General features: G+C 34.9%; 1 protein-coding gene across 1 annotated transcript in view; it reads left to right on the forward strand.

Moving 5' to 3' along the window:
• The window catches only part of TRIP11 (thyroid hormone receptor interactor 11), a 30,703-nt gene that overhangs the window by 2,357 nt on the left and 15,012 nt on the right, over positions 1–13,334 (forward strand). Inside the window, exons 2-10 of the mRNA XM_071745753.1 lie at positions 336–412; positions 1,477–1,587; positions 2,718–2,993; positions 3,798–3,866; positions 4,535–4,700; positions 6,340–6,702; positions 7,308–7,348; positions 8,200–8,403; positions 9,451–12,480. Coding sequence (XP_071601854.1) covers positions 336–412; positions 1,477–1,587; positions 2,718–2,993; positions 3,798–3,866; positions 4,535–4,700; positions 6,340–6,702; positions 7,308–7,348; positions 8,200–8,403; positions 9,451–12,480 — 4,337 coding nt within the window. The remainder of the gene's footprint in view (positions 1–335; positions 413–1,476; positions 1,588–2,717; positions 2,994–3,797; positions 3,867–4,534; positions 4,701–6,339; positions 6,703–7,307; positions 7,349–8,199; positions 8,404–9,450; positions 12,481–13,334) is intronic.

A 13,334-nucleotide genomic window follows, 5' to 3' on the forward strand; every position in this document is an offset into this window, starting at 1 on the left:
TCCTGAAAATTTATTAACTGTCACATGTATTTTAAAGAACTAATTCTTGTCCTGAAACTTCACATGAGAACCATAAGATTGTGATGTTAGGGGCAAAGTCCTAAATGAAAAATTGATTCAATGGCAGAAAATAGTCAAGTAGAAATTTTTCTTTTCACTTACATTAAAGCTTAAATCCATACTTTTCCTTGAATTTTGTGATGTGTCTTAAAGCCTATGTAAGAGAGAACTAAATTAGGTTCAGAGAATCTCTGGTCTGAAAAGTAGCTTTGACAGTTTTCTGATAGAAGATTGAAAGCAGTTTAATAAAAATGAAAATTTTAACTTTCTTTCAGATGCAGCAACAGAACTCCATGTGTCCAATTCTAGACTCAGAGAAATAGAAAGCATTAATGCAGCACAAAAGTTTGAAGTAAGAAACTTTGGTACTTTAATTGAAAGCAATAAATAACAATTGTTTCCTGTAAAGGTAAAATATTGCACTGAAGTTGCTTGTCTGTGGGTAAATCTAGAAACAAGAGTGATGGTGGTGTTAGAATGGGGCTCTTTTTTTGGTGACAATTCCCCATCACTATTAAGGGGCACATTTTTTTCGTTGAGTACACATGTGGTGCAAGATTTTAACTTTTGCTTAATGCTGCCTCCTCTGGCTGTTCCTACCTGCTACGTGGGCTTGAACTGCAGCCTCTGAAAAGCTTGCAAATGCAGAAGTCTTTTAAGCCTCATAAATTTTATCTGGTAAAGAGTTAAAATTGGTTTATAGCATTTTATATGTGTCCAAAAGATAAGAGCAGATCTAGAGTGCCAGGTCATGGTGGACAGCATGTCTTCTGCAGCAAGCTTCAGAGTATGGAGTGTGGGTGTTGCCTGATGCAGCTGTGTGGTGCTCTACTGTATGGTCACTTTGTCATAGCTGTGGATGCTCATGCTGTTCCAGAACAACTGATAAATCCCATGTGCCCTGGTGGAAATGGACTTTGTGTGCTTTCAAAAAAGGACTTGTCAGTCTTGAGACTTTATTGCTGTAAACCAACAGCTTTCACTTACATCTTCAGCAGTCGTGAACATTGAGAAGTTAAGATAGTATTTAGGGAAGTAATGTTCCCTGCTTGTCTCTTTTTCTAGACTTTTGCCATCTGTTATTGGCCCATATCAGAGAGAAATTGGTCTGTATGGATATTAATTCTGATTTGTGCTTAAATTCCACCCATGCACCATGCTAAGATGTAATTAAGTCCTGAATTTTTCTTGTTGGCATTTACATCTGGTCACAAACTGTTTTTTGAAAGTGAGCTAGAATCCATGCCATGGAAAAATTGAAAGCTTGGATGTGAACATGATTCTGGGCTCACAGCTGGAAGTTACTGTTTATGTGTGTTTTGAGTGGAATAACGTGAGAAATCCTTACAATTTAATGCTGTACACTTTTCTGATTCTGCTCACAATTTACCAACATCCATTTCTCATTTTTGCTAGAATGAGAGATTGAAAAAAGTTTGTAGTGATTTAGAAGAAAAGCATGAAGCAGCAGAGCTCCAAATAAAGCAGTTATCCATAGAGTACCGAAATCAGCTTCAACAGAAAGAGGTAGGATACAGAGTAAAACATTTGAGTAAGTACTAAACTGTGCTGTTTAATCTCTGGTTTAGTACCTGGGCTCTTTGTGTGTTGGTCACAGTTGTGGTTTCTTGTTTTGTTATTGTAGACATGGAGAGACTAAGACATATATTTCGTTGAATCACGTCATATAAGCAGAGCTGCCCGGAGATCAGTGGGACAAAAGAAAACTCTGAGAATGCCATGAATATTTCAGATTTTCTATTGTTTCTGGAACCACTATGAGAATAGAGACTTAAACTGCTTTGTATTTCTGATTCAGTTATCTTTAAGGCAGGCAACAGGTGCAGATTCTCATTTGAAACAGCTGTATTGTCTCTGGTTGTTATGATTATTTGTCTTCGTTTATACAATTAAAGGAAACTGAACCAGCTTTCATAATTTAAGAAGTGTCCCTTTGTCATGGATGCAGAAAGTTCATAACCTGTTGTGGAACATGAGATTTTATAGCCTTTTAAAGTAATAATACTGCCAGTATTCCTAGAAGTGGGCAAAAAGAGTTTAATTTCTGCTTTATTTGTAAATGTATTGGGGAACTAGAGGAAGCAGAATTTTGTGATGTGTAGAATTCTTCTTATTGAATACAATAAGAGAGTTGTTTTCAGAAAATTGCATGCGCTAATTCAGTTTATTGTAAATAAACTTGCAGTACATTGAGTTCTTAAGTGTAAAATAAATCAAGTGTCATGGAAATAACTGGGGAAGCATTGTACATGCCTTACTTTTCATATCTGAATACCCTCTTTAAATACTTAAATTATTTGTACATCTTAGTACCCTGAATTTTGCTATAGGACTTAAGAATCTTGGCTGCTGAAAAATTCATCACACTCTTACTTAAGTTTTCCTTACATGGAAACTATTAAATCTTTTGTTGTGTCCTTGGGTGAGATACTGTGTAAAACATCAGATAAGGCTACTTTTCTCTATTAGGAGAGTGTTCAGGGTTTTTTCTTTTTAGTGAACATGATCAATGATTTGATCTGGGGAGGGAGTTGTGTGGTTTGTTCATATTTCATAATGCCAAAAGGGGTAAAGAAGGGGTAAAAGTGTGTTTTGATGTTATTATTGAAACAATGCATTGTATTCTGTGTGTTCAGGTGGAAATCAGCCATCTGAAGGCTAGACAGAATGCACTACAGGAACAACTGCAGAAAGTACAGACAGCTGCTCAGTCAGCACAGATAGGAGCTGCTGTTGTGCCACCAGCTGCTACATCAGCTTCCTATGTCCCAGTGGTCAGGCGTTCCTCAGGTTTTGAAGGAGATGACATGGATTTTGGAGATGTTATCTGGTCACAACAAGAAATAAACAGATTGTCCAATGAAGTTTCTAGGCTTGAGTCTGAGGTTGACCACTGGAAGCAGATTGCCCTGGTGAGTAGCTCCTCCTCATATTACTTCCCCTCTGCCCCTCAAATAACTGTTTTCATTTCATTTGGTGTTTTTGGAGTGGGTCTTTTCAAAATTTTGTTCTGTACATTTTCTAGAAGCAATGTGATTTGATGGTTAAGCTGAAACCTAATTAACTTTTAGTCATTTTCTTGCTGTCACAGGACTAGGGACTCATTCAATGGCTAACTTGCAAACACTTCTTTGTGACACTTCAGTGCATGATTGGTCAAGTTAGGAAGAGGGGTTAATGAACATTTACCTAGAATACTACTTCAGGGTTTCATTTTTATGCAACCTTTCAAAAAAATACTTTTCTTCTTCCTATCTGGGATGTTGATTATTGACGGCATAATACTGTTCAAAGTAATAGTGTGATAGTTACATACATATGTCAGTTGTAATTCATGGTCTGCTGAAGAAAAAATATAATCTTTGAAGCTCTTGTTGATGTGAGTCATCATTTCTCAAGCTGTAGCCTGATTTCAGAGGAACACTTTTCCTGTGTGGGAATATTCAAGTAACATTAAGCAGCCCTATTGTCTTACTAGGCATGGTAAAATCTGCACCCCAAAATTTTACACAATTGCATGTCATTTTAAAAAAAGCTATTCCAGGGAAAATTAAATTGTTTCCATTAAAATATGTCTTTTAAAATCAAAATTATTGAAGATTTTAATTTTGCTTCATGCTCTCTTTGCTTTTGAGTATCAATAAAGGAAGCATTTACATGAAAAACACACGTATTTATCACAATTTTCATCTGGATATGGGTTTTTCTTTTCTCAGTCTTCCAAAGTTCAAGGGACAAATGATGCTGAACAAAGTGAAATATGCAAGCTGCAAAATATTGTTAAGGTAAGATGACAGCTAGTCTTCTCTTGTGCTTTATTCTTGATGGTTTTGCAAAGTATTTACAACAGGAGCACTTATTTTCTCTATTAAAAGCACATGTAGGCATATACTGCTGACTGAAATGGTGCTGTGCTCTGTTTAAAAAGTCAGTTATTGTGAGAAAAGGCTTTTATGATTTGATGAATATAGTATGTAAGCTTGAAAGAATGACATTAGTATTTATGAGGGCAGATCACTTTCAGAAGCTGTTGATGGCCTATGTGACTGAATTTTAGGTAGACAAAATTATTTCTTTTCCCTTTTCAAAACGTCTTGCCTTTTTTCATTGAATATGCAAAATAAAAATTTGCATGTCATCCTTCAGAGTTACTAGAAGTATGTCCTAGGGTGTCTGCTTCCTGTGAAAGAGTTATAATCTCTCTACATTGGATTAAAATTTGCTGTTGTGTAGAGCATACTATTTGTGTAAACATGCATTCAAAGGGAATGTCTTTTAACTTGTTTTAAAAAAAGCAAACCAACAAAAGCCAAGAAACTTGAGACCTGCTGTGAGAAATCCTTTAATATATCCCTTAATTTTACTATGGAAAACTTTTTTTTATTTTACATATTTTCTTTCTTATGCTTCAGTACTGTATTTTAGCATTCTGTTTATCTGTTGATATTTTTAGGAACTCAAACAGAATTTGAGTCAAGAAATAGATGAACATCAACATGAACTTTCAGTATTGCAGGATGCACACAGACAGAAGTTAGCAGAGATCAGTCGTCGGCACAGAGAGGAGCTGAGTGAATATGAAGAGCGAATTGAAGAACTTGAGAATCAGTTACAACAAGGTCTTTATTGCCAGATTCTCTTAATTTAATATACAATGAATTTTTCCTAAATCATTTAATATTTGTGTAACAGTGTAATTGGTGTCAAATACATGATGATTAGGAATTTGAATTTCAGCTTTAGTTCAGTTTCTTATCGGCACGTCCTGGTATCCTGTATTCACTGTGGTTGGCTTGAAGCATTTAATCTTCTGACATCATTCTAGAGGATCACTTTCTATGCATATCAAATGTAGTGCTTTAAATTCCCCACTTCTCGTTTTCTTGTTTTTCTAACTTGTACTGAATATAGGTGTGAATGAGACAAAGTTAAAGATAAGAAAATTTAAGTAGTATTATGTGCCAATTAGTTTACTTGACAAAAGCTCCAAGATGGCCATAAGGACAACGCCTTAATATGTGGCTTGACTAGATTATAGGAGAAACTTAGTAGTTCTCAGAAGGAGCTGTTCAGTTGTATTGCAGGTATTTTATATTCCATAAACATAGCCATGCCAGTTAGGTTTCCTTTCAGAGGCTTATTTGCACAAATATGGAAGATTTGCCCATAAAATCTCTATTTCATTATCTGTTAAAACATTGGAATTCTAAAGGGTGTATACTCTCCTGGAAAGAGATCCATTTTCTTCTTGGAAAACAGGGAGGTATTTTCACAGCCTCTTAATTTCTAAGATAGTACTGATGGGGAATTTATTAAAATTGGGTGCCTGTTCAGATGTTATCTTTTTTTTTTTTTTTTTGGCACATACTATATATACTGCACACATAAACACCAGCATGACTAATTAAATGAAGTCAAAGGCAGAATCAGATACCATTTGCAGTTATCTGTAAAATAAATACTGCTCACAGCTCGTGGAAAATTAGAGCATTTTATATTTTTGTTTTGTTCATTCTTTTTGACAACATAATAGAGACTGGGGTAGGGGTAGTATTTGAGCTTACACTGAAATTGATTCACAAGCAGCATGCTTTCATTTAGGCTTTTTTTCTTCTGTACATTTTTTGATTGCACATTTTTATCCTCCGTAAATTAGCTGGTAATTACATTCTGAGGATTGTACAGCACTATGAAAATCATGATACTATGGTGGATCTGTGAAAACATCAATTCTCTACAATGATATCTTTAGGTTAAAAACTTTGTGCATCATTAGGAAATAATATACTAATTTGTAGCATATTGTTCTCTATTACAACCGTTTAACAAACCTTTGAAATGCAATTAACTAAATTATAAAGGGAAATTTTGCACCAGATAATATTAGATGGGGTTCGATATGTTTTTCTTAGAAAATAAAAGTATTCAAAATCCTAATAAATTAGATCGTCATAATCTGATGAAGAGAGGGGGTAAAATACATTTTAATTACACTGTATATCTTGCAACACCTATATTTTTAAATATTTTTAAGCCATGGATGTGTAAATATTTGAAAGGCTATTTATCAAACAAGTAATATATATATATATATATACATGGATTAAAATGTTCATTCTGTGCAAGTAATCTTTCTGTTGATGATGATCAAGTCTTTGGTTTACACTGTCTTCTCTCAGAAGAGAGAGAGACTTCTAAGTTAAGGTTCTACCGTGTTCACTTTCTTTAACCATGCAAACTGTCATTTTTGCTTCTTAGATGGTGTGAGTACTGATGCCACGGATGACTCTAAAATTAGTGAACAGAAAAAAAAACCTTGGAATGCAGAAGGAGGAAAAGAAGAACTGCAGGTTGTAAAGGACCTAGAGGATGAAATAAGAAAATTAAATCACAAATTGTCTTCTGCTAAAGAGGAAAACAAAATTCTTATGAAAGAACAAGAATTGGCAAAGGCGGAAAAAATCCAAATAATGCAAGAATATGAGAGTCTTAAATCTGACTTTCGTATGCTTCAAAGTTCTGTTGCAGAGCAAGATGGGCTCCTCAAGGAACAGGAGAAGAAGCTCCAATCAAAGACAGCACTATCAGAAGATGTTATCAGGCTACAGCAGGCACTGTTAGGTACAAAAATTTTGATTTTGGGTGTTTTGGCTTTGTTTTGTTTTTTTTTTAATTTTTAGTATGTCTTTCCAGGTTTTCACTATTAATGCTTAGAATTTATTTTAAGAATTGTAGGGGTTGTCCACTAAGATTAGTCTAAGCAGAAAGGGAGACACTGTTAGGACTGGTCTAATCAGACCAGGAGTTTCTGATAAGGTAAGTAATCATGTCTGACAACTTTTTGATAGATTTTTCCTTTCTTTAAAAGTAAACCTTACTATTATAATGTCTGTTTGAATTCTAGAAGTAAGCTTTTGGTGTGTAAAGGCAGTCTGTAATAATTTCTCCTTAAAGAAACACTGAAACATATCTGTTTAAGAAGTATATCTGTAGGGATAAAATCTGTTAACATTGCAAAATTGATACATTGTAGTACCAAAGGACTCAGTTGAAAGAGGAATGCTCTGCTTTGTGGCTGTGACTGGCACATTTCACAGCACTGATGCTTATCACAAAATACTCTGGAACTCTTCTGAGTGGCAGAGTTCTGTTGGGGTGAAGTGGGACAATTATATGGTTTAGTGTTTTTTGAAAGTAGTAAAATATTTTTTTCTTTTCCTTTATAGAAGCAGAAAATGAAATAGCAAGACTTTCAAGTTTGAATCAGGTAAAGCAATTTCTAAATTAAGCCAACAAAAAAGTTCATAATGGTAATAACAGATGGAAAACGCATTCTGGCAGTATGGGTTTTTTGAGCATTTGCACTTCTACATAAATAGGAAATAATTGCATATTAATTCTGTAATTATATGTGGAATTGATAGAAGCAAAATGATGCATTTTGACTTGTGACACTCCACAGTGTCCTTTGTTAAAGAAAACAAGGGAAATTCCCCGTATGCCATTGCTGCTTAGGTTTAATTCCATCTAAAAGATCAAGTTAAGCAACTGAACATACAGTTTCTCTGGAATACCTTTAGTTTTTGGCAAGGTTGATTTAGTCCTTTATAAACTCAACCTTGAGACACTTGGTTTAGTTTACTTTGCATGGGCCTTCTCTATTTTGCATACATTCAAGAGTCCCCATGGCATTTTTCGTAAGGATGTTATTAAGGTGTCCTTACTTAAAACTTCGTCTCAGCATGCAGTATACTACGTGTTTACTGCATCTCTTGAAGATATAATAGTTTATCCCAGCTGTGGATTGATACCTCAGAGGTGGATATAACTTTCTTTGTTGCAAAATGGCATTTTATGTAGAAATGTGTACATTGGATTCCTAAACTTGGTGATGGCAAAATAGGTATGCATTGCATATATCATCTGAATGGCAGAGATGTATATTCCACAATGATGTTTTTTTTAAAGGGGATAATATTCATGTAGACTTGGAGATTCTAACGTAAAAATGCATATTTTGATTTTAATGGGTGAGGGGCAAAAAAGAAACCATTTGAGTCTAAACATTATGATTCAGCAAGATAAGGTCTAATATATAGAATATTTTTTTAACTTAAGGAGGGACTGAAGAAGGAACTGACAGTTGGACAAAGTAAAAATGAGAGTATTCCTACATATACTGTGGATCAGAATTTAGAATTAAATCAGTTAAGAGAAGAACTGGAAAGGAAAGAACATGAATTAAATGAAAGTATCGCTGAAAGAGAAACATTAATATCAGAGTTGGAAGAACTAGACAAGCAGAATCAAGAAGCCACTCAGGTAATAAATACTGCAACTATTTAAATGTACTGAAATAAATGTTTAGCTTTGGGGGGGATGTATGTTTACTTTTTAAGTTGATCTTTGAACCTAGATAGTAGGGAAATACAAGTTATCCTCTGAGGCTTGAGAAGAATATTGAGACCACTGTTTTTCCATATCTACTGTCTCAATACAAAATTCTGAAGTGGAAGAAAACCACTTTTTATGGGCAAAGATATCAGATGGCATGTCAGCTGTCCATAAGGGGTGTTAGTTTCTGAAATCCACTTAAATACTACCAGATTCAGAACTGTCCATGCACAAGTTCTGAAAAGTTATTATCCTGCTTATATTTTTCCTCTGCCTTACAACAATATGCAGAATATGAATGATTTTTTTAGAATTTTTTTCCTTTCATTCTTTTAAACTATGATGAATAGTTAAGTTTTTTATTACAATTTCTTTATAATGCTTTATAATATGAGCATTTGTGGAGCACAAAAGGTCCCCAATTTTATGTAGTCAAAATGGGACTATTCCTTTTAGTTACTGTTCCAGTATATTTAACCTGTACACACAGTTGCAAGCCATATGTTTTCAGTATTGGTTTACTTTATGAAACTGAACATCTAAAATGTTTTCCTATGAATTGAATCCTAGCAAATATGTTTAAAATTAAGCTCAAACAAGAACTTGAAAATAGAACATACAGAAATGCACTCACTTCTGTAATTTGTTATTTTAAAAACAGGGTGTCACTACATTTAAGTAATGAGTGACTGCTGCAGACCCATTCTTACTATCCTGAAAAATTCTGACAATTGTTTTTCTTAGGGAGGTGGTGTCCTTGCTTATATTGAAATATAATCTATCTCTATTTGATAATTGGTTTTAATCAGTTTAGCATTGACTAGCTGATACTACTTGCCAGCTTACATTGGCAACCTGGAAACATTTTTGTTTCCTCTTATTTTTTTTCTTTTTAAAATTTTTTTCTTTTTCATTTTATATAGGTGTGGTTGAGCTCGTTTGCCCCTAACAAATTCTCATTTATGTTAATTTCAGCATATGATTACACTGAAAGAGCAGCTGTCAAAACAACACACAGAAACTGATAGTATCATCAAACAGCTGAAATTTGACATTGATTTTGAAAGAAAGAAAGTATCAGAATTGGAAACTGAGAAGATGGAAACTTTTAAGGAGTTAGATAATCAGAAAGAGAAACTAAGCCAATGTTCATATGCACTTAATGATTTGCATATAAGTAAGCAACAGCTTCAAGATAGTATTAAAGATCTTCAGGACCAACTAAGGAAATCACAGGACTGTAATTTGCACAATAAAAAAGAAATCGGGGAATTGCAGGAGAAACTAAAAGAAAGAGAGGAAGAACTTTCTGCATGCTTGAGCAAGCTAATGGAAAACAAAAATCAGGAGTCTAAGTACCCTTGTCAAGATGTGATTATTACAGAAAAAGAAGCCGAGATTGCAAAACTGCAGAATGACATTTTAGAAAATAAACAACTAAATGAAGACTTGGAGAAATCTCTATCTGATCTCAGAACAGAAAATGGAAAGCTGACAGCAGCCATTGAAGAACTAAAACAGGAGTTAAATGATGCCATTTCTGAGAAAGAAAAAGTTTACTTGGAAAAAGATACTGTAGTGGAGGCTTTGAAAATGGAAAAAAGACAGCTAGAGAGTGAGTTAAACCAGACAGAAAAGAGGCTTTTGGAAGAAGCACAAAAGTACAAGCAAACTATTGAGGAATTATCAAATGCACGTAGTATGGATACCACTGCATTGCAGCTTGAACATGAGCGCCTGGTTAAGCTCAATCAGGAGAAAGACTTCAAGATTGGTGAACTTCAGAGGACCATTGAGCAGATGGAAACTGACTATCAAGAAACAAAAGAGATGTTGACTACTAGCTTAGGAGGACAACAGCAGTTGACAGAACTCATAAAAGAAAAAGAGGCATCTCTTGAAAAATTTAAAAGTCAAGCTTTGCAAGTGAAACAGGAGCTTGAGGAGCATATGAAAATTTCAAAAAAGCAGGATGCCTTAAAACAGAATTTGGAGGAAAAAGACAGAAGTCTTGCAGTCATGAAGGAAGAAAATAATCATTTGAAAGAAGAAATTGAGCGCCTTAAGGATCAGCAGAGTAGATCTGCACATGTGGTTGAGCCTAAAACTCTAGATATTATTGTTGAGCTTGAAAGTGAGGTAACACAGTTAAAAGTGATAAAGAATAATCTTGAAGAAGAAATAGAAGTTTATAAAAAAACAATAGAAGATCAGAATCAAACAACAGTGCAACTTCAGCGCTCTTTGCAGGAGCAAAGAAAGGAAATAGACGAGTCTAAATTTCAGTGTGAGCAAATGAATGTCACACATGAAAGACTTTCTTTAGAGAAAGATGAGGAAATTAAAAACTTGCAGAAAACAATTGAACAAATTAAAACTCAGTTACACAAAGAGAGACAGATTATTCAGACTGATTCCCCTGATCTTTTTCAGGAAACTAAAGTTCAGACTCTTAATGGAGAAAATGGAAACGAAAAACATGATTTATCTAAAGCTGAAATTGAAAGACTGGTAAAAGGTATCAAAGAAAGGGAGATGGAGATTAAACTTCTAAATGAAAAGAATGTTTCTCTAAGCCAGCAAATTGATCAGTTGTCTAAGGATGAAGTTGGCAAACTTACTCGGATCATTCAAGAGAAGGATCTAGAAATACAAGCTCTCAATGCTAGAGTTTCCTCAGCTTCCTATAGACAAGATGTTCTTTGTCTTCAGCAGCAGCTCCAAGCTTATGTTATAGAAAGGGAACAAGTACTGGCAGTCCTAAGTGAGAAGACAAGAGAGAACAGTCAGTTAAAAACAGATTATCGTAATATCATGGATATGGTAGCTGCTAAAGAAGCAGCTTTGGTAAGGTTGCAAGAGGAGAATCAAAAATTATCCAATAGAGCTGAAAACAGCAGTCAGGACATGTCTAGAGAAACTATTCAGAATTTATCCCGTATCATTCGAGAAAAAGATATTGAAATAGATGCTCTAAGTCAAAAATGCCAAACCTTATTGACTGTCTTGCAGACATCCTCCACAGGTACTGATAATGGGTCAGGAGGTGTTAACAGTAACCAGTTTGAGGAACTTCTACAAGAACGTGATAAACTAAAACAGCAGGTAAAGAAGATGGAAGAGTGGAAGCAACAGGTAATAACCACAGTTCAGAATATGCAGCATGAGTCAGCTCACCTCCAAGAAGAGTTACACAAACTTCAAGCACAAATTTCAGTTGAAAGTGATAGTAATTCAAAGTTGCAGGTAGATTATAATGGCTTGATTCAGAGTTATGAACAGAATGAGATAAAGCTGAAAAGTTTTAGTCAGGAATTAGCACAAGTTCAACATAGCATAGGACAGCTTCATAATACCAAGGATCTTCTCTTGAGTAAACTTGATTTGGTAACACCCTCTGTGGCAATGGCTTCCACTGGTTCACAGCTTCCAGGCATCCAGTACAGTGCTCCTGAAGTACTCAGTGATGAGTCTAAACTCGTTCAAAAGGAGGTGGAACAACTGAAAAAAAAGTTACAAGAAAAAGATTTAACTATTAGGACTCTTCAGGAAAATAATCAGAGATTATCCGATTCTGTGGCTACAGCATCAGAGATTGAAAGGAAGAGTCAAGAAGGGACTGAATCAGAGCTAAGGCAGATCAAAGAGAAACATGATGTCTTACAGAAATCACTTAGGGAAAAAGACATATTAATTAAATCTAAAAGTGATCAGTTACTTTCTGTGAGTGAAAATCTTAGTAACAAGGAAAACGAAAATGAGGTTTTGAAGCAGGCTGTGACAAATCTGAAAGAAAGAAATTTAATTTTAGAAATGGATATTCGAAAACTGAAAGAAGAAAATGAAGAAATAGTTGCAAAATGTAGGGAAAAAGAAACAGAATTCCGAGCACTTCAGGAGACTAACATGCAGTTTTCAATGATGCTGAAAGAGAAGGAGTTTGAGTCTCACTCAATGAAGGAGAAAGCTCTTGCTTTTGAGAAGCTGTTGAAAGAAAAAGAACAGGTATGTGCATTCATACATAAGAATATATTTTAAAATTAATCACATGGTAATGCATTTTTGTGTATATGTAGCTATCACCTGTTTGCCTGAAATCCATTTGTGACTCCTTACTGCATTATACCACAACAAAATTCTCCCCCTGCAAAATGAATAAATTAAAAATGTGCAGGTGACTGGTTTACAATATTACTGAGCAGCTGCTTAATATTTTGCTTTGATCCTGTTGCTTATTAAGTGTCCTATATTATTTTTACTGTATGGTGGTCAAACTTTTGCAGTTGGCCAGCAGGAATAATTTTCTTGTATGGTTTTTTCTAGTTTTTTTTCATAGAATCATGGAATGGTTTGGGTTGGCAGGGACATTAAGATCATATTGTTCCACCGCTCCTTCATTGGTAGGGACACCTTCCACTAGACCAGGTTGCTCAAAGCTCCATCCAGCCCAGCCTTGAACACTTCCAGGTAGAAGGCTTCCACAGTCTTCCTGGGCAACCTGTTCCAGTGTCTTCACCACCTTTATTGTAAAAAAATTCTTCCTAGTACCTAAGTCTACTCTCTTTCAGTTTAAATTGGTTACTTCTTTGTTCTGCCACTGCATACCCCTGTAAAAGGTCTCTCTGTGGTTTTCCTGTAGGCCCCCTTCAGGTACTGGAAGGCTGATATAAGCTGCCATCTAGTCTGCAGTGTAATGTATTTGTAAAAGGAAAATATGAATTGCATTTAACATGTGTCTTGTTTAATTTAGAACTTGGAAGTCTCAACTTTGATATAATACCTGTGAAAAACTAGGAGTGTTTTGTTTTTTTAAAGATAGACTCAGTTGTTTATCTCTGTTTTTTCATAGTAGAGGTTTC

Source organism: Heliangelus exortis, chromosome 5 (assembly GCF_036169615.1).
Source record: "Heliangelus exortis chromosome 5, bHelExo1.hap1, whole genome shotgun sequence".
NCBI classification, from domain to species: Eukaryota; Metazoa; Chordata; class Aves; order Apodiformes; family Trochilidae; genus Heliangelus; species Heliangelus exortis.